This window comes from Polyodon spathula, chromosome 2 (genome assembly GCF_017654505.1).
Source record: "Polyodon spathula isolate WHYD16114869_AA chromosome 2, ASM1765450v1, whole genome shotgun sequence".
NCBI classification, from domain to species: Eukaryota; Metazoa; Chordata; class Actinopteri; order Acipenseriformes; family Polyodontidae; genus Polyodon; species Polyodon spathula.
In genome coordinates, this window is record NC_054535.1 from 46,047,012 (window position 1) to 46,067,847 (window position 20,836).

At 41.2% G+C, this 20,836-nt stretch overlaps 1 protein-coding gene across 3 annotated transcripts in view; it reads right to left on the bottom strand.

The window, feature by feature from the left end:
* Nucleotides 1-20,836, bottom strand: part of LOC121297257 (protein FAM193A-like) — a 48,498-nt gene that overhangs the window by 20,551 nt on the left and 7,111 nt on the right. For all 3 annotated transcript variants that reach the window (XM_041223468.1, XM_041223459.1, XM_041223449.1), the window contains exons 2-12: nt 19,847-19,912; nt 19,487-19,732; nt 15,712-15,860; nt 15,011-15,178; nt 14,196-14,424; nt 12,454-12,578; nt 11,567-11,714; nt 10,933-11,010; nt 3,387-3,502; nt 2,897-3,139; nt 15-174 (exon numbers count right to left, since the gene is read on the bottom strand). In XM_041223468.1, the coding sequence (XP_041079402.1) occupies nt 15-174; nt 2,897-3,139; nt 3,387-3,502; nt 10,933-11,010; nt 11,567-11,714; nt 12,454-12,578; nt 14,196-14,424; nt 15,011-15,178; nt 15,712-15,860; nt 19,487-19,732; nt 19,847-19,912 (1,728 nt within the window). The remainder of the gene's footprint in view (nt 1-14; nt 175-2,896; nt 3,140-3,386; nt 3,503-10,932; nt 11,011-11,566; nt 11,715-12,453; nt 12,579-14,195; nt 14,425-15,010; nt 15,179-15,711; nt 15,861-19,486; nt 19,733-19,846; nt 19,913-20,836) is intronic.

The window sequence follows — 20,836 nt, forward strand, 5'->3', positions numbered from 1 at the left end:
ACAGACAAACACACCTCATCTTTTAGTGCCATGTTTTCGCCCCCACCATTCAGTTCGCCATGCATTCCGTTCATATTGGCCACAACCTCGGCATCATCATAGTTATTCATTGGGTATATATCTGCAAACTTAGCCGACAGTGGTGGCACATCATCGTCATCATCATCACTACAGCTAAAAAAATGAAATAATATTGATGGATTAAAAGAGATGATGCTATAGAAATAAAGACAAGACAAATTGTGTGTGTGTGTCAGCTATATATAAAATTTGAGCTATTAGTATCAAGTAAGATCCCCATGACCCACATTTACTTCATGCACATGTAACAGATTAACAGATTAAATCGGACCGATTAAATCAACAACTGAAGAGTTGATCGCAGATTATTATTGTTATTATTATTATTTATTTTTTTTACAATTTAAATAGTGCAGAATTAGATTTTTTTTTTTTTGTCTGGGCATTACAGGGCTAAAATCCAAAGTAACTAACATGAGGGAAATTACGTGAGTCATCACAAACGGTATCAAGTGGTGATAGTTGTAGAGAACAGAAAATTTAGGGAAAACTTAAATTTAGTTTTGGGTATAAAATTAAGCTTGGAAGGAAAAATCTTTGGAAAAGAAAGGGTGTTCTGTTTCATTTGCAAACAAAGTTTTTCATACCAGGGGAGCGGGAGTAGTTTGCATAATCATTTACGTGCAAAACATCCCTTTGCTGAGGCAAGACCATCTTCAAGCAATGGAGGAGAATCAACAGGAACGTCCAGCCTTGCCACAACTCAGAAGCAAACTATGCTGGAGTGCTTCACTGAGAAACCAGGGAGTACTTCAAAACAAAAAGCTTTAAGAAATATACTCGCAGTGTGGCAGTAGTCGACCAGTTAATGTAACTGAAGACAAAGGTATAGAAAAAGTTCTTCAAATCGCTCTCGGTTCAAATAATTAGACTTCCCTCAAGAAACGCACAGTGCAGATTAAAGAAGAGAGAGAACTAAGATCAATAAACAGAGCGTTCTACATGGCTACTGACATTTATTTAGCCCTTAATCCCTGTGAATATGTATAACAGGATTTTAAACTTCTACGAAAGCTCTTTCACACGACAGCCAGTCCAGGTTTTTGAGTTAGGGGTCCCCGTCGCAGACAAAGGGACTGCAGCTGATCGCAGACATGCTTTTGCAGGAGCGCTCTCATGGGGATTGACGGACTATGTGGGTGCACTGTGATAATGGGTGGTGGGACAGGAATGCATGCCTGTGATTGAGGAATCGCACACAACGGAGCCAAATGTAAGCCTGGCAGAGGGAGGGGCTAGGTGAAGAGTGTGAGCTTTGGGAGAGAACCTGTTGTTTTGACACAGGGACTTAACTTCATGTGTGTTATCTGCCTGTTTATTAAAGCATTTTATTTATCCTGTGTTAGTTATTGTTTATTGCATTCATTTTATTGAACGTCTCGTTCCTGTAAAATAAACCGTACATTTGAGACCAGAATACTTGCCTGGATTGCTTCTTTTACCTCCACGTTACAATATCAATTTAAAATTGTTTTGCAACAACATACTGAATACCAGTTTTAATTTTCAATTCAACATCAAGAACTGCAAACATACCAACAAGAGTCAGTTGTGCAGTTTTTAGTTTTTTGCAATATGCATTGTACCCAGGTAGGATACATTCATCTCCTTCTCTGAGACAGTTTTAAGAACATCTTGCTGTTTAGCTAACTGATCTAGCTTGCTTTCCCAATGCAATCTGGAGGGCCTGTGTCTCAAGATACCTACGGATTAAGGCTTTCGGGAGCCAGTACTTCACGACAAATGACACGAGGACGTGGATCATCCTTGTCACCAATTTAAGAAAAATCGAAGTTAATATAAGATATTTTTTTGTTTTGTTTCTTTGAGCTGCAAGTAGGATTAGACATTTTTTTGTTTTGAATCAATTTTAACAACTGTTTTCAAAATCACAAGTAACCGCACATAAAATCTTACCACATGCTTTCTTTTTTTGGTTCATATTTAAAACAGAAGACTGGTGATAAAACAATACACTGTTTACATAATTACTGGTAATGGTTTGTATGCAAATTATATTTATTTTGAATAGAACGAAACAAAATCTTAACCCTTTACAGTCCATTCATTCAGAGCTTGTCAGGCGCGTCAGGTCCAATTTATTTTCACTCACGCCGTTTCTTTTACATGCGTCAATTAATTTCTTTTTTTCAGCGTAAAACAGGTTTAAAAAGGCATTGAATCACAAAAGGACACTCAGTACTGTATCTCCAGCCAAGCCCCCACCCCTTGTTGGGTGTACTTTTACACATATCTCTTTATAGATGTGCATATTGATAAATCCTCTCCTGATCACTCGTTTTATCACCAAACTCCTCAATAATGTGATCCAAGTCATTATTTTATTGCTACAACATCTCAAAAAGCTCTGCAAATGTCTGTTATGTTCTTTGAGCGCTGGATGCAGAAGCAGCCATCGCCTTTATTATGTCCGTATTATCTCTGTAATGCATGGGGCTATGAGATACACCCTTTTTTTTGTTTTTTGGTTTCATTCGGCTCCTATCGATCTCACTCGGTAATTGAAAGGTTTTCTCGGCTTTTTCCGGAGAAAAAACAACTAGAGACCTGTGCTTTACGTCTTTCTGATGATGTCTGACAGGGTCTGACATCAGACTGGAAAGGGAAAATTGTAATTGTAGGTGTGCACTTTGGCCGTGTGCAGTCATTGCCATATCTTGTAGATTGTTTGGCAATCCATCAGAAACCTTGCTTCGACCCATATTTGGGTCGCGACCCCTACTTTGGGAAACATGTCAGTACATATTTCGGTTATTTTCAGGTTTTGTGGATTGTCACATTACAAATCACTTACAAGGTGGGGGCTGAGCCTCTGTTTGCCAGGATGAGTCTCGGGTGCTGCTGCATGGTGATGGGAGAGCTGGAGCCCGACCCTGAGCTAGCCGATGACATGCTGGGTGGGCGTATTTCAGAGAGGTAGTCAGGAGCAGACTCCACTTGCAATGGTAACTGGTTTATATGAAGGTCATTGGTTATTGGAGAATCCATAATGCCACAGGTCAGAATATGTGAAAGGCTACAGTCATCACAGGTACACCTGGGGGAGAGAAACAGTTCTATGTCAATGCTAGCCCCTCAGATACTAATGAAGCTACCAACAGCTGTTCATTGGCCTGGTTAATATGAATAAACTAAAGCAGTTATTGCAGAGATTAAGAAACTGAACACCACTTTATAAAAATAAAATTGATGATGATTTACAGATATATCTATATCACTTATCTACTAGAAAATCAAATAGATACCACACCAGGTTTTAAATCCTAGGATTGTTAGGGACTTACCTACGTCTATAGTTACAGTTCGGGCAGTCAGAAATGCTCAGTCTAGATGAAAGCATATGTCTCATAGTGTCTGTGAAATTATTTTCCACTGGAAGTGATTTCTTGCTGTTTGTTAACTGGGGAAAAAACAAAAAAAACACAAAATTATGTAACAAAATCAATGTTAACAAATCCAAAACCAAAGCAAAAAAATTTGGTGGTGTTTAATTAAATGAAGTTTTTGATATTTTCTCAGTAAACTTTAAATGATAACTCTAGAACTTTTCAGAACTCAGTGATGTACAGTATTTCTACATGCAACGCGGTGTTACACTAGAAAACCGCTTATCCAATTGTGGTGGAGCTTGATATTAATATGCAGCATACTTTACCAGATTACCAGATTCTGGGACTATATGGTGTTGTCTTTGTGTCCCTACATCAGTCCTTCTGTATGTCACTGTGGAAGGGGTGCGGGTAATTCACTGACTAGGAGACAGACAGGTGTACTTGAAAACACCACACAGGTGCCCAGTTTTATTTGCAAACAGTTCTTGCTTTTTCCGGCAGAGGGCACTGTTGACCGTGGGCTGCCTATCAACGATGATAGACAGCACCACGGAAATACCACAGCTGGTACGTGAACAGCAAGTGCACTCGCAGGTGCTCAAAGAAATAATAATGAAAACAGTAGGCGAAAAGAACAATGGAAAATAAAACAGTAATAAAACTACAAATAAAAGGTGCTGCACTCGGCAGCGTTATCCCGGTCGCCGCTACCCGCACGACCCGGATCACCGTCCTACTCTGTAGGCTAACTAGCCTGTTCTTTCACAATACACCGGGGTCTGTCCAAGGGTTCCCCGCTCTCTCTGTCTCGCTATGAAACTCTTTGTTTCGCCTGATTCCCGGTCCTGGATCAGAGCTTCCGCACTCTCGTTGCGTCTAAGTGGGCAGACCTGAGGAAACAGCAGAGCATTTTTTTATAGGGCTAGCAATCTGCCAAGACTCGCCTCTCAGCCATTCAGAGAGGGGGAAAGTCCACACACCCACTTTCCCACCTCCCCGTGTCACTGCCATGACTCACAGGCGGTTGTTGGACGACTGTCGCCCTCTTCCTGCAGCCCGTGAACACGCCAGCAGAGTCAGCACATATCTCTCCCTGTTACATATCCTTCCCCTCAGAATGACACCACCGGTTCATTCGAAAATCTTACACCCCCATGCCTTCCCGAGAGAAAAAGTCTGTGTTTTGATGCAGCTTTCCTGCTCGGTGGACTACCCTGAAGGCATAGGGCTGCAAGGCCAAGTACCACCGTGTGATTCTGGCGTTGCTATCTTTCATCCGGTGAAGCCATGCTAAGGGGGCATGATCTGTAACCAGGGTGAAGTGTCGCCCCAGGAGGTAGTACCGGAGTGACTCGACTGCCCATTTTACTGCGAGACACTCCTCCTCGATGGTGCTATAATTTTTCTCGCGGGGAAGGAGCTTCCTGCTGATATACAGGACTGGGTGCTCGCTTCCCCGAACCTCCTGCGACAACACTGCCCCGAGACCTGTCTCTGACGCATCCGTCTGCAGGGTGAACCTCTTACCAAAATCCGGGCTGCATAGTACTGGCTTACTACACAGCCTCCGCTTCAAGGCGAGAAAGGCCCTCTGGCACGACTCCGTCCACTGAACCGTATTTGGGGCAGCCTTCCGGGTGAGGTCTGTCAAGGGAGCAGCGAGCGTAGCGAAACTCGGGATGAACTTTCTATAATAGCCCGCTAGTCCCAAGAAAGAGCGCACCTGGGTTTTGGTTGTAGGAACCGGCCAGTCAGCCAAGGCTTTCACCTTAGCAACTAGCGGTCTGATCTGGCCGCCCCCTACTCGATACCCCAAATACTCCGACTCACTCTTCCCAATGGCACACTTCTTTGGGTTAGCAGTGAGCCCCGCCTCCCGCAAGGATTGCAGCACCGCCGCTACCTTACACAGATGACTCGGCCAATCCTCACTGTGGATAACCACGTCATCTATGTAAGCAGCGGCGTACTGCTGATGGGGCCGCAAGATGCGATCCATCATCCGCTGGAAAGTGGCGGGGGCTCCGTGCAACCCAAAGGGCATGGTCCTGAATTGGTACAACCCGAAGGGAGTCGAAAACGCCGTCCTCTCTCTAGATTCCGGGGTCAGGGGTATCTGCCAGTACCCCTTCGTTAAATCCAGTGTCGTCATAAAATGAGCCGTGCCTAGACGCTCCAGCAACTCATCTACTCGGGGCATCGGATAAGCGTCAAATTTCGATTTCTCATTGATTCGTCTGAAATCAATGCAAAATCGAGTTGACCCGTCTGGCTTATCGACTAAAACGACCGGACTGTTCCAGTCACTTTGGGACTCTTCTATTACCCCCAGTCTCAGCATTTCGTCAATTTCCGCTTTTATTACCTGTCTTTTACGCTCAGGTATACGGTACGGCCTCTGGCGAACTAGCGCCCCCGGCTCAATATCAATGTGATGATGGGCTACTCGAGTCTGCCCCGGGACTGAAGAGAACACGTCAGGAAACTCCGCCACCAGACCGCGAGCCTGACATTTCTGCGTTGGTGTCAGATTCTCAGCAATCTGTACCGATCCTTTTCTTGCCAACACAGAAAGATCAGGTCCCAGGTCCGTGACGTCATCTGCATGCGCCACTAACAACGCCTCTGGTTGTAACCAAGGCTTTAAGAGATTGATATGGTAAATGTGTTTCTCTGTCCGTCGCTCCGGCTGGCAGATCTCATAGTCCACCTTCCCAACCTGGCGTGTAACCTCAAAGGGTCCTTGCCACTTAGCCAAGAGTTTCGACTCAGAACTGGGTAATAACAGAAGTACCTTATCCCCCGGCTGAAATGTGCGCAACCGGGCTCCTCGGTTATATTGTGTCTCCTGTCTGTGCTGCGCCTGCTGCAAATTGTCATGCGCCCATTTCCCCACAGACTCAAGACGTTTGCGCAGGTCCAACACATACCGGACGGTATTGGTCGAATTGTCCTGCTGCTCCTCCCACATCTCTCTGACCAGATCGAGCACGCCCCGGGGTCTCCGCCCATACAACAGCTCGAATGGTGAAAACCCCGTAGAAGCCTGGGGAACCTCTCTGATCGCAAAGAGAAGGGGAGGAATCAGCTGGTCCCAGTAACGCACATCACTACGAATAAATCTGCGCAACATGTTCTTAAGGGTCTTATTAAAGCGTTCCACCAAACCGTCGGTCTGAGGATGAAACACCGAGGTCCTAATGGTCTTAATTCCCAAAAGCTTACATGTTCCGCGGATTAGCCGGGACATAAAATTGGTGCCTTGATCGGTTAGTATCTCCTTGGGAATCCCCACCCGGGAGAAAACCTTCACAAGCTCGTTGGCAACAGACTTAGCGGACATAGATCGGAGGGGAATTGCCTCTGGATAACGCGTAGCGTAATCCAGAATGACAAGTAGGTGGGTGTATCCTGCCGCACTCCTTTCTAGTGGCCCAACTATGTCCATCCCAATACGCTCAAACGGAGCTTCCACTAGGGGCAAAGGCACCAGTGGGGCTCGTGGAACGGCTCTAGGGCTGGCCTTCTGACATTCCCCACAACGTTCACAAAACCGCTTAACATCGCCATCCAGCCCCAGCCAGAAGAACCGTGACACAAGCCTTGCTTTAGTTTTATCCCTTCCCAAATGACCAGACAGGGGAATAGCGTGAGCCAGCTGCAACAAATCCTCCTTAAAGGGCTGAGGAATGAGCAACTGATGACGCACTTCACCGGTCTGGGGTAATTTATCAACACGGTACAGTAGGTCTCGATCAATTTCAAAGTGGGGGTACGTGGCGGCGCATCTGGGCTCGACCACCCGACCATTAACCACTGCTGCTTGGTCAAAGAGCCTGCCCAGCACGTCGTCACGCCCTTGCTCGAGTCGGAAGTCACGGGAGCGAGCTAAGAAATCAGCTCCCATGGCTTCCAACTCAGGGTCAGGTCGGTCCCGAGCAGAGGCAGCCGAGCCAGACCCCTGCGCTGGCTCCGCGACCTACCCCCCAGACTCTTCACCAACCGCCCCCACCTGAAACTTCTCCGACTCCCTCCATTGCCAGCCCTCATTCTTAGCGATCCGGCGCTCCCGTTTAGTTTTACAGGGTTTAAATCTATGGCAAAACCACTCTGGATCGCGAAAGGGAAAAATCTCTCCAATTACTTCCTCTTTCTTAGCCAATAACGAAGATGGGGCTGTCAGACCAGCCAACCAATCTTTAAACTGCTCACAGTCCCGTCCCAGAACTACTGGTACCGGCAATCGAGGACATAATCCTACCCGCACCTGCGTCACCTGCTGGCCAATAGTCATACACACACTGATCTTGGGATAAGAGCGGACATCCCCATGAATACATTTAATATGCACCCGTCCCAATATGAGTTTATGCCCTGGTGAGATTAGGCTCTCCTGTACCAGAGACTGACTACACCCTGAGTGCAGGAGAGCCTGGGTTTTTGTACCATCCACTATCACAGGAATAACAAAACCTGGGTGCTGAAGTGACTGAGGTAATTGAACGCGCCTACCTGGTCGGCTGAGGTCCGACACTGTAGCAGCCCGTGGGTATCCCCACCCTGCCCCAGTACCCGGGCCGGGAGCTCCCGCCGACACCCCCCCGACCAAATCCTGGACTACCCCTTCCCCCCAGTCCCTTCACCCTTTCCGGGGCCACTTGAGGGGACGATCCAGTAGCCGCACTCCTCCCGGGCAGTTTCGCAGGCGTTGGTTCCGCTGCCTGGTACCGCTCGGCGAGTTCGACCGCCCGGTCCAGTGTGTCTGGTGCCTGCCGCTGGACCCACAGCCGAGGTTCCAGGGCTAGACACTCCAGGAAGCGCTCCACCACGATCATCTCCACCACCCTGGCTTTGGTGTTCAAATCCGGATTCAACCAACCCATGGCGTAATCCTTTAGACGGTGGGCGATGGCTCGTGGGTGCTCCCCTGCCGCAAACTACTCCTCCCAGAATTTCTTCGTGTAGCCCCCCGCTGTGGCCCCCACACGATTTAGGATGGCTGCCTTCAGCCAGGGGTAATGCAGCATGTGCTCCGGGGACAGCGTCCTCGCAGCTGCTTGAGCCTCCCCGGTGAGTTGGGGCAACACATAGCTAGCCTACTGGGTTTGGGGCCACCCGGCCGAGATCGCCATAGCCTCGAACACCTCCAAGTAGGCGTCCGGTCGATCCTCGGCCGTCATTTTGGTGGGTTTCTGGATGGAGTGGTCTGGAGCTGCGGGTCTAGCCGCCCCCTGCACTGCCGCAGTGAGAGTCTGGCGCAGGAGGTCCATCATTGCGGAAAACTGGTTAGCATCCATGCTAGTATGCTCCTTCTGAATATGCACTGCTTGGGGCAGTGCCAGTGAATCCCACTGCTAACACCACGTGTGGAAGGGGTGTGGGTAATTCACTGACTAGGAGACAGACAGGTGTACTTGAAAACACCACACAGGTGCCCAGTTTTATTTGCAAACAGTTCCTCCGGCAGAGGGCACTGTTGACCGTGGGCTGCCTATCAACGATGATAGACAGCACCACGGAAATACCACAGCTGGTACGTGAACAGCAAGTGCACTCGCAGGTGCTCAAAGAAATAATAATGAAAACAGAAGGCGAAAAGAACAATGGAAAATAAAACAGTAATAAAACTACAAATAAAAGGTGCTGCACTCTGCAGCGTTACCCCGGTCGCCGCTACCCGCACGACCTGGATCACCGTCCTACTCTGTAGGCTAACTAGCCTGTTCTTTCACAATACGCCGGGGTCTGCCCAAGGGTTCCCCGCTCTCTCTGTCTCGCTATGAAACTCTTTGTTTCGCCTGATTCCCGGTCCTGGATCAGAGCTTCCGCACTCTTGTTGCGTCTAAGTGGGCAGACCTGAGGAAACAGCAGAGCATTTTTTTATAGGGCTAGCAATCTGCCAAGACTCGCCTCTCAGCCATTCAGAGAGGGGGAAAGTCCACACACCCACTTTCCCACCTCCCCGTGTCACTGCCATGACTCACAGGCGGTTGTTGGACGACTGTCGCCCTCTTCCTGCAGCCCGTGAACACACCAGCAGAGTCAGCACAGATCTCTCCCTGTTACAGTCACACTTACGCTTTTGCATATATCTGGGAGAAATCGTTCATCAAATTGTGATTTAACATTTAATAATAATAATAATAATAATAATAATAATAATAATAATAATAATAATAATAATAAATAACTAGAACTGCCAGGCAGTTTTACAGCTCTCAAGTCCCAGTATCAGTACCCATCTAAGCGTGTTTAGTTCTCAATGTGCCAAGTTTAAAATCAGCAACTTCAACTGTTCCTCAGAAGACTTTGAAAGTTTTTTTTTTTTGTTGTTTTTCAAAAATGCATCAGGCAGCCATCTTCAAGTTTCTTAAAAGTCAGTTGTATTGCTACAGTGTCAAGGATGAGTTAGTCAAGTAAACCGTTTGTCAACTGAGGCAGTTTTAAATTTCAGACGTAAACATACACCTGGCGGTCATCTTGTTTTATAAATCATAACCATTTTGACATAATTGTGTTCCATTGCTACTGGGACAATAACTACCATGTTTGGAGTTTGTTGGAGAAACAGTGTTCAATAGCCGCAGTTTGCTGTTAAGGGCACGTTTCGATAAGATTTGTGGCAGCTATTTTGACATTCAAATTTATTACAGATACTTCTGCTTCGCAAACTTGATGCAGGTTTGGATGCTGATAATATATACCAAGTTTCAGATCAATCGCTTCACCGGTTCCCAAGAAGATGATTTCGAAAGGTTTTATCGAAAAATGCGTCACGGTGCCAACTGCAATCAGCATCAGACAGCCAATGTATCCTGCTTGTTAGCTGTCAAGTCAGAACCTGATCAGTCACACAGCTTTGAAGCAGCAACCGCAGTTTAACGTTTTAGGAAGAAAAAAATTAAAATAAATAAAATATTAACAATAACAATAGGCTTCCCAGTTGGGAAGCCTAATAATAATTTTTATTTTTTATACATATCGCCTTTCATAGTGGACCACCTTCACAAAGCACTTTACAAGATACAAGACTAGGGTGTGTGAATTATGCATCAGCTGCAAAGTCACTTATAACAACGTCTCACCCGAAAGATGGAGCACAAAGACGTTAAGCAACAGTCAGTGGCTGAGCTGGGATTTGAAACGGGGACCTCCTGGTTATAAGCCTGTTTCTTTAACCACTGGTCCACACAGCCTCATTTTCATTACATTGCCATTTCTTATTCACTAGTGCTCTGTTCATAACTTTTTCATCATACATTTGGCAGACAATGTGTGTTCGACATACTTGTTTAAATGATCACGGACCAGGAGTTTCAGCAAATCAGACTCCTCTTAAATAAACTGTTCCTCCCCCAATTAGCTGCAAGAATAACCCCTAGCAGTAAACACAGACTCCGGTGAAGCAGAAGTTCCAAACACCTGTCATTTTAATACATATACCAAAACATGCAAATTCTGAAAAATCCTTACAGTGCAACAAATTAAAACAAATTACCTGTTCTTCAATAAACTTTCTTTGTTTAAAGAACTCCCAGTCTTCTTTCAACATGTGCTGCTTTGTTTTCAATGCCATCTTTAAAGAAAATAGAAATCAGTGCATATCTATCTAGCAAATATATTTTGCTCAAATAAAAAGCATTGACGCATCCACCAATCTACAAATTTCGTATGCTGTTAGATACAGAAACATGTACCACCTAATGTATCACAATAGAACAACAAGTATTACACGTCTCTGAGAATTCACAGATGTTAAATACAGGTTTTAAGAAAGCAACAGTGAAAGATTATTTTTTCCTTAGAGTAGCTTTCCAAACTTTTATTAAAAGATAGAACTAAGTGTTGGATTTATTTTTCTTTTGTGAACAGATACAATTAGAATACATTTTAATGGAAGCATAAGGAACCTTAACACAGACATAAACAGGGTAAAATCCTAACAAAGCTCATCTTTCTTAAACTGATGAATATAATAATGAACCTTCCACAATCAGGTAGCTAAAGCAGATTAACATCATTGTAGTTTAACTGTTCATTACATGTGCCCAATTTAACAAGATACTGCATCATAATTATTCTGTCTGTGATGAAAGTATTTTCAGATGAAATATGTAAATATTTAGTCTTACCTGTTCATCAACATAGTCATCTATTCGCTTTTCGCATTCTAGCCACTCAACAGAGACTAAATTCATTTCCTGATCAAGCTGATGGTAACTCTGAAGAAGGGTACTGTACATATCTTCACTGTACGAGTTGTGCGATGCTGTTCCAAGCCTAAACAAATTGATTAAAAAAAAAAAAAAAAAAAAAAACAAGTAATACACCACAGGAATTGTTTAAATGCTGAACTGTATGCTCTGAAACAGATTACTCCCTTGATACAGCCATCATTAAGCTCTTAAATGGAAACACTAAAATAATTGTCACATTTACATTTAATTCTAAAAGATGGACCAGAATGAACCCTATTATTACAGCTCTTTTCATGTAGTGTATTGACTATGCTATAGCAAATGGGTACATAAGGTAAGGCTGACTCTGTACATTCTGCTTATACAGTATAAATACTAACTGACCATTGTTATTTTTAATTTTTTGTTATGAAAAGGTTCTTTATTTATTTTAGGCAATGTTTGATGGGTCTCCAGTAATGTCGGGCTGTACAAAATGGTTGATGTCCCAAACATTACATGAATTATACCAATTAAAAATAAATAAATCTATATTAGATATCTCAATCTGTGTGGCAGTAGGCAAAATTGTGACAGAGTTTATCTTCTTCAGACATCTGTGTAGATTTTTAAGCTATGGCAGTTATTTTATAGGAACTTCACTGCCAGGTAACCACAGTCAAATTTTTATCAATGCTCTTTCAACTGATAAGCAATGTCAGTTAGTTCACCAACACTTTATGGCTAATAAAAGTACATCTATTTTTGTCAGGATTGGCAAGGAAGAGACATTTAATATAGTACATTGTTTATATCCGATTCTGGGGTAATAATCCTCTTACCTTAACTGTGCCACCAGTGTAGGTAAACAGTTGTGTAGCAGTGGCTCAGAAAATACAAGATTTTCAAAAAGGTGCTTGTTGTGCAATTCCCACGTCACCTGGAATTTCTTTAAATGTTCATTTTCCTACGAACATAACAGAAAGTCAAATCGTACAACAATACAGCAGTTTCTAATTGAAGTGAAGTCCATCAACAAGGGGTCATTGCATACAACTAATGTATACTTACAGATGGCAAACTCATCATGGGAACCGTACATCTTTCATATTCAAAACCATGATATAAACATACCTATTTAAATTAGCAGATAAGTATAACCCAGGGCTTGAATTTCATTTTTGTGCGCTTGGGGGGAGGGAGGGAATTCCCCACTATGCTCCAGCCAAATGAGCATGGGGACACCAAACTCTTAGGGAGGGAAAGGCCAAAAAAAAAAGCACTTATATATTAATGTGAATAACATAGCTGCTCAACAAAACCTTTGTATGTATCTACTGTTCTATTTATCTGCACTGCAATATCAAAAGGTTACCAGTACTACAAAGCACATTTTTTTTAAGTAGGCTTCCCAAGCAGATTAAAAATATTACAGATAAAAAACAATGATTTTATTTTATTTAAAAAAAAAAAAACAAGTACAACGTGTGTTTCTGTTATTCTGGGGGAAGGCACACATTAGTTAAGCAATGTTTGTGGGTATTCATTCTCCATTACTCATGTTATTCATAGCGTTCTGTTTTGACTGATGCACATCTTTCTGCCTCTGCATTGCTCTTGCTAAGCTCACCTGTAACTCAGTCCCTTTGAGGACCTGCCACTTATCCCACTCACTGTGTGAGCTGGAGACAAACCTAGTGAATGTCAAATTTCTATATAGTTATTATTTCAAAGGTTTTTATATTTGTATTTGAATTCACTTGAAAGAGAAAACAGTCATCTCTTTTTTTTTTCTTTTGCATCTTTTGTTTGCTACAATAAGCTTTGTTTTTGCAATGGTGAAACATGTTTGGGTCTGCTAGTACAGAAACATAAAGAATACAGTAGTTACACAATTGTAGTTTTAAAGGGGAAGAACCCGTGTAGAAACAAGGCAGCAAAAAAGGCAGACTAGTGAAAAAGAAGTTGTTTTGATGACCAAAAAGTAAAAAACCTCTTACACCAAGTGAAGAACCAACATGTGTAATAATTACATGCGTGTAGTTAGTTATGTGTTGGTTTGTGGGTATGGAACTAGGGGTCAGAGATAAAATGTGCTCTGGACCTTCACATAAAATAATTGAGTACCCCTGCTCTACAGCATTCAAGAAGGGGAAGAACATCATATCAGGAACTTATTTTTCAAACTTTGTGTTACACATGTGTACCCCGTTAGCGTGGAAATGCCCATATTTTAGTAGCAAATGGCCAAAATATAAATAGATAACTTTTTTTTTGCCTTCAGCAGAACAATCAGCTGCTTTCTTTAACTAGCGGTCCATTTCGTCTTTTTAAAGTTATAAAGAAAAGCAACTTTTGATATAAGCAACACTACTTGAAATACTGCATGTGTTTAAACTAATCATTCTAAATTGGGTGAAAAATAGGGGGAGCAGGAAGAATATAGAGGCGTCTCTTAAAATATCTCTGCAGGATTTTCCCACTCTGGAAGTTGTACATGTGCAGGAGCAACCTGGAAAATGTGTGATTCCCGCAATCCAGCGTTGAAATTCAAGCCCTGAAAACAGACAAAAGTTTGGCTTACCAGTGTGACCAGGAAAGTGCTGATTGTGTGTGCTGCCTGACAGAGTGCACTGTATTCCTCCAGAAGGAGAGAGATGAACTGATGTGCCTGTGGAGGGCCTTGCACTGCTGATGCCACTTTAGATCCCACAGACAGATGTCGGAGCAGGCGTACCTTCATTTCAAGCACGTACTCTCTGGCCTGCTGCTCTAACCGCTGATAGAGCTGGTAGGGGTCTTTTTCACAAAGTCTGGCAATCAGAAATCTGTGTTTATATAAACCACTAATACAGTACATTTAAACACCTACTGCAGTTTGTCGTCCCCTCCCCCCCAAGAAAAAACAAATAAAAACTGATCAAATATGGGATTTTGCTTAAGACCGTTGACTCCGATAGGGGCGAACATACACATACATACATACATAAATAAATAAATATTGTAGCTTTTGTGAACGTCGCAAAAATCACAAGATGGCCATTACGAATCGGAAACTGGAGATTGCGTTGAATCAGAAACGAGCTGTGAAATGGCATTATTCTGCCATGATTGAAAGCATTGTATTTACACTTGTGCACACACGGAAATGTATTTTGCATTACTATTCAAAATGAAAAAATGTTAATTCAAATATCAATAAAAGCTGGCGTAGAACAATAACTCACTGAGGGGTCATGCCCTTTTACAAATCAAGAACTATCAACAACTATAATCAAAGTTATCTTTTTGAAAGAAAGAGCAAAAGAATGAAAGAGCAAGTTACCAAAGCCAAATATTTACAATTTTCTTAAAATAGAAATGCGACTTTGCATCATCAACATTTAAAAGGTTAAGTACCTGTCTATCAGTTCCTTCATTCCCTCCTTATCTGGCACCAGAGTCTGCTCCTGGTCATCTGCCAGTGTTATTCCAGTCTGCCGGTAAATACATCTAACCATGTAACGTACTTCAGACCAGTAATTTTGAAGCTGCTGAGGCTCCCTTTCAGAATCTGCTGAAATTTCCCTGCAATTCATAACGAACACAACATTTTACTGCGATCATGTACAATTCAGTTCTCCACAGCAAATCACATGCTGACAATCACGTGATGGTCATTGGTGGTGTTTGGGCTAATTAACCATTCAAAGTGAAACAAGTAAAAAAAGCAGCTGCTCATTTATGTGGACTGCTGTTTTCCACAGAGTTTGTGCAAAGCAGAAATCAACACAAATCTAAGCAGTTATTTCTTCATTATTATTATTATTATGATGATGATAATGACATTTATTTAGCACACACCTTTATCCAAGGCAACTTACAGGAGACTACAGTGTGTGAACTATGCATCAGCAGCAGAGTCACTTACAGCGTCTCACACGAAAGCACAAGGTTAAACGACTCGCTCAAGGTCACACAGTGCGTGAGATGGGACTTGAACCTTTTCTTTAACCACCAGACCACACAGCCTCCTGACTGTCAGCATCTGATTTCTGTGGACAAGCCAAAGAATCGAATAATCTGCTTGTGCAGCACTGCAGTCACAATTAAGGTTTTACCTGCGCTCATTGCACGCTTCACAGCTACATACTGTATCTGTGGGTGCAGGAGTGTGGAGATCTGGCGTTGCTACTTGTGCTCCAATACTTAACCTCCCTCCTGGTGATCCACTGTTACCAAGTGGCATGTGCAATAAGAAGTCCTGGTTCTATGTATTAAAAAAGCAACAAAAAAAAAAAAAAAAAAAACACAACTTTAAACATTCAAATCTTTAAAAACAAATGTAACAATATCAACTATTACAAGAAGCAATTTTAGCATATGGGCACTTCCATGCTAGTGGAAACTACACATGTGGAAATGTTTGCGTAAACTAACAAGTTGCAGCTTGACTTCTTTGAGATTAAATATTAATTAGATAAAACACACACTGGAAATAGTGCAGATAATGAAGTAGAAGAAATGATCTAGTCTAGATTTTTTTTTCTTTTAATGCGCAACGTTCATATCAGTGTCTGTCCACACTGTTACAAACGTGGAAGTTATTATTTCAGCTCTTTAGGAAGGAATAACACTCAAAGTTTTCTTTTTTGGGAGCCAGCTTTTACCTGTACATTTTATTAAAACGTGTTTTTTGGGATGCAGGATTTTGTTAATCACTAATAAAGGTTTTTACTCTTGCGTCCTGAAGTCTGTCCACTCATTTCTACGTTCATAACCAGAAAAGTGGTTGTAGTAAATCCAAAACAGCACCATTCATTACTTTTCCATGGGCATGGCTCAATATTCGGGACTTTGACCCATGCCCTTTGACTTGACTTATTTTGCGTCATAGTGCTATTAATCTGTTGGTGTCGGTCCTTCATGTTGCAAACGTGACTGTGGTTACGAACTATTACTTACTTGCTGAAGTGTATAATTATTTCGTGGATTACATCTTCCATCTTTCTAGATTAACTAAGAAGGTAAATTTCTTGATTTTTACAGCAAATCTGACAGTGATGGGTTTCAGTATATTAGGACGGTCAGTTAAGCCTCAAAATAGCAAACAACTAATTGGTAACACAAAATGTAATCATTTGAGTAAATATCAATGATTGTACCAAGCATTTTCGATGCATTCCTCCTCACAAGACGTGATTATTTTAATATCAGTGCTGTTATAAGTAAAAGCTTGTGCACAACAATTGAATCCAAGGGGTAATTATGCCTTGGTAGCATCAGGAGGAAAAAAAAACAAAACAAAAAACAGCATTTGCAACTAGTCTAAACAAGTCTAAATCAAGTTTAACATACTACAGCAGTGTTATTAAAATATTTATTCCAAACAGATTACAGTACTTTGGAATGTAATCTACATAAACTAGATAAGAGTGTATGAAAAATGTCTTTTAAATTCAGAGACAGCTGCAGGATCACACATTGCATTTTATTAAACTGTGCCACCTAACCTTCACTATCTGTGAAACACAATGTGGAAATCCTTGCCTAAAACATAATAATAATTGATTTACTTACCACAACATGCACACCCGCTAGCTGATCCTTACTCCAAAAGGTATTTATTTTTAACGCTATTGAATATTGTTAAATATTTATTATATAACAGTTCATTTTGAAACTCCAAATAAGCGCAAACTATATACAGTCAGTTTTCTTTAATGTGCAAAATTTATTTACAAGCTGTTTGCCAGGAATACAAGCCTGTCGTCCTGCTCTGGATTCAAGGCGGTGAATACACAAAGGAGTGTAGTTACAAAGCATTTTCAAAACTGATTCGCTGGTAGGATGGGACCAGCTAATCAGATGCTAGTTAACACGAGCAGGAAAAGAAAAGCATGCCCACTGCTTGTCTGTGGGAGAAATACTGTAAATAGCAAGGCAGCGGGTTCGGTACAGTTTTGTTTATAAACTTAAATAATGTTATTAACTATGCGCACTACAAAACTGTAAGTATGAATCGATTATCCAGTACTTATATAGATGTATATAATGAGGAATGGAATCGATTGAAAAATCATCCCTACAGTATATCTTACAAAAAAGCTGTGAAGATTGAAGCATATGCCTTTTCAATTAACCACGCTCGCACAGGGACAAAACACAGCATTCTGTCAACATTTCGAACGTGAACGTTATGGTTTATTTATTTTTGTATTATTATTAATATGCTGTTCCATTAACTAATGTTTTTCAATCTTTCTTTAATGTTTTGTTCATTCAAGAAAGTCCTTAGAAAATTAACACACAAATAATTGTAACGCAAGAGGCTCTTTTCAACCTTTCAAACGCAGTCATACAGTATCTGCTAATGCTCCTATTAAAAGTTAAAAATAAAGAGAATACAATCATTTTGAAGCCACCAACTTTCTTTGCTCACCTTTTCTGCTTTTAATTTGTAAAATTTAGTCAAATGTTTAACTCTCTTTTCATGCCTTGTGTCCGTCCTCATTTGTAGCATTACCATGCATGGAGTATGAACTTCAAGTGCCTGCATATTTTGAGTGGACCACCAAGTCATATGCCAATCTGTGTTTTTGGAAATGCTGTGAATTTGACAGAAATGGTTCTTATGAGTGTGGTGTGCGAGGTTACTGTAGGTGTCGCTGTGATAGTAAGTAGCAGATACAGTGAATGACATGAATGAAACAAAATGTACAACAGTATTAGAAGCTAAAATGAAGTGAAACTGCATGAGCTGGCTGCTGTTGCCTGATTTGCAAACATTAATCTTTATGGCTAATAATCATGGTTAGAAGTTTTTGGTTTTTTTAATATAAGCAATTCAGATACAATTGTCATAACTTATGGTTTGAGTTTAGAAAAAAAATTGCACTTCACAAAAACAAGGAAAAAAAATATCAAAAGAGTACCAGTACTACAAAGCGCATTTTTGTTAAGTAGGCTTCCCAAGCAGATTAAAAATATTACAGATAAAAAACAATGATTTTATTTATTTTAAAAAAAAAAACAAGTACAACGTGTGTTTCTGTTATTCTGGGGGAAGGCACACATTAGTTAAGCAATGTTTGTGGGTATTCATTCTCCATTACTCATGTTATTCATAGCGTTCTGTTTTGACTGATGCACATCTTTCTGCCTCTGCATTGCTCTTGCTAAGCTCACCTGTAACTCAGTCCCTTTGAGGACCTGCCACTTATCCCACTCACTGTGTGAGCTGGAGACAAACCTACTGAATGTCAAATTTCTATATAGTTATTATTTCAAAGGTTTTTATATTTGTATTTGAATTCACTTGAAAGAGAAAGCAGTCATCTCTTTTTTTTTTTTCTTGTGCATCACTTTTGTTTGCTACAATAAGCTTTATTTTTGCATTGGTGAAACATGTTTGGGTCTGCTAGTACAGAAACATAAAGAATACAGTAGTTACACAATTGTAGTTTTAGAAGGGGAAGAACCCGTGTAGAAACAAGGCAGCAAAAAAGGCAGACTAGTGAAAAAGAAGTTGTTTTGATGACCAAAAAGTAAAAAACCTCTTACACCAAGTGAAGAACCAACATGTGTAATAATTACATGCGTGTAGTTAGTTATGTGTTGGTTTGTGGGTATGGAACTAGGGGTCAGAGATAAAATGTGCTCTGGACCTTCACATAAAATAATTGAGTACCCCTGCTCTACAGCATACAAGAGGGGGAAGAACATCATATCAGGAACTTATTTTTCAAACTTTGTGTTACACATGTGTACCCCCGTTAGCGTGGAAATGCCCATATTTTAATAGCAAATGGCCAAAATCTACATAGATAAAAATTTTCCTTAAATTCCAAATATTGATCGCAAGGTGAATATTTTTTGAATAACCAAGTGCCTTACCACTAGAGACTGATCTAATTCAGCGTGCCGTTCCTCCTTCTCCACTGTATGGCGACAGTCTGGACAAACCCACAGAGGTAACTGCAGGACACTGTTTGTTTTTGGAGATGTAGAAAGTGCTATTTTGTTTGAACTGGGCGTACCACTTTCTGAAAATGAGTTCTCTTTACGTTCACTTCTACACAGAAGACAGCGCTCCTCTGTTGTGTAGGGTGCCCTCTGACTCAAGCCAAAGGTAAAAGGGGTCTAGGATTTAAGGAAAAAAAAACACCACAATTTATAGATCTAACAAACTTCATTTAATTACACAATGGAGCTACCTGCAATTCTACATAATCAGAAAAAGATACTTCTAATTACCTGTGGGACTCCTGCAAACTCAGAATTCATAGGCATATCAGAAAACTGTGTACCATTTAATGAAACCTAGAAGACAAAATAAATTAGTATGTTAACACTTAATTGACCACAAAATGAAAGCCCTAATAATAATAATAATAATAATAATAATAATAATAATAATAATAATAATAATATCCAAGCAGTAAGCAGTTTGTTGCATATATACATAAACCAAAATACAGAAAAGGAGATTTCCTTTAAACTAATTGATGCACAGCAGGTCTCTATACTAAATGAAAATGTATTCAATGATTGCCAACATTTTACAAAAGGCCCATATGGGCATGTCAAACTGTGTAATTCATTATTTAAAAAAATGCATAAAAACTGAGTAAACATTCAAAAATATACAATAACCACTAGACGTTACAAAGTCAACAAAATACGATAAAGGAATTATAACTTGTCTCTCCAATAAAGCTTCTAAATTGTAAACATCTCATTAACTTTTACATACCGTAGAGCTAGGCTTCATTGTATGAAATCAGGAAGGGAAAACGTTGGAATAAAGGTGCAGTACAGCACACGCCAACAGGAAGCCCCACTTAAACTTTCAGTACACTATACAATTTAGATGTACGGCTGACATAAAAATGGTTATTGCAATAAGAAACACAGTCTCAACTACAAAGTACAAACAGAAGACAGGCAGTAATAATAAACATATCAGGACAAAGAATTGATTGCATTGAATTAATAAGTTCTTTAGCCATTGCCCTGATAACGAAGGACCAGCTTGCTGTAGTTTTCTACAGCAAATATTTCTGACGTAGTTTATTGTACAGTATGTCCCATCTACTTGATCAGTGGCACAAAGTACTCAGAATGACTGCAAATATAAGTGTGATGGAAAGTAAAACAAATAAATTGGTAATGTCATGTGAAGCTGCTGAAGTATGTCATTTTCCATATCCACGGATAATGGAAAGAATGAGTTTATTACAGAAA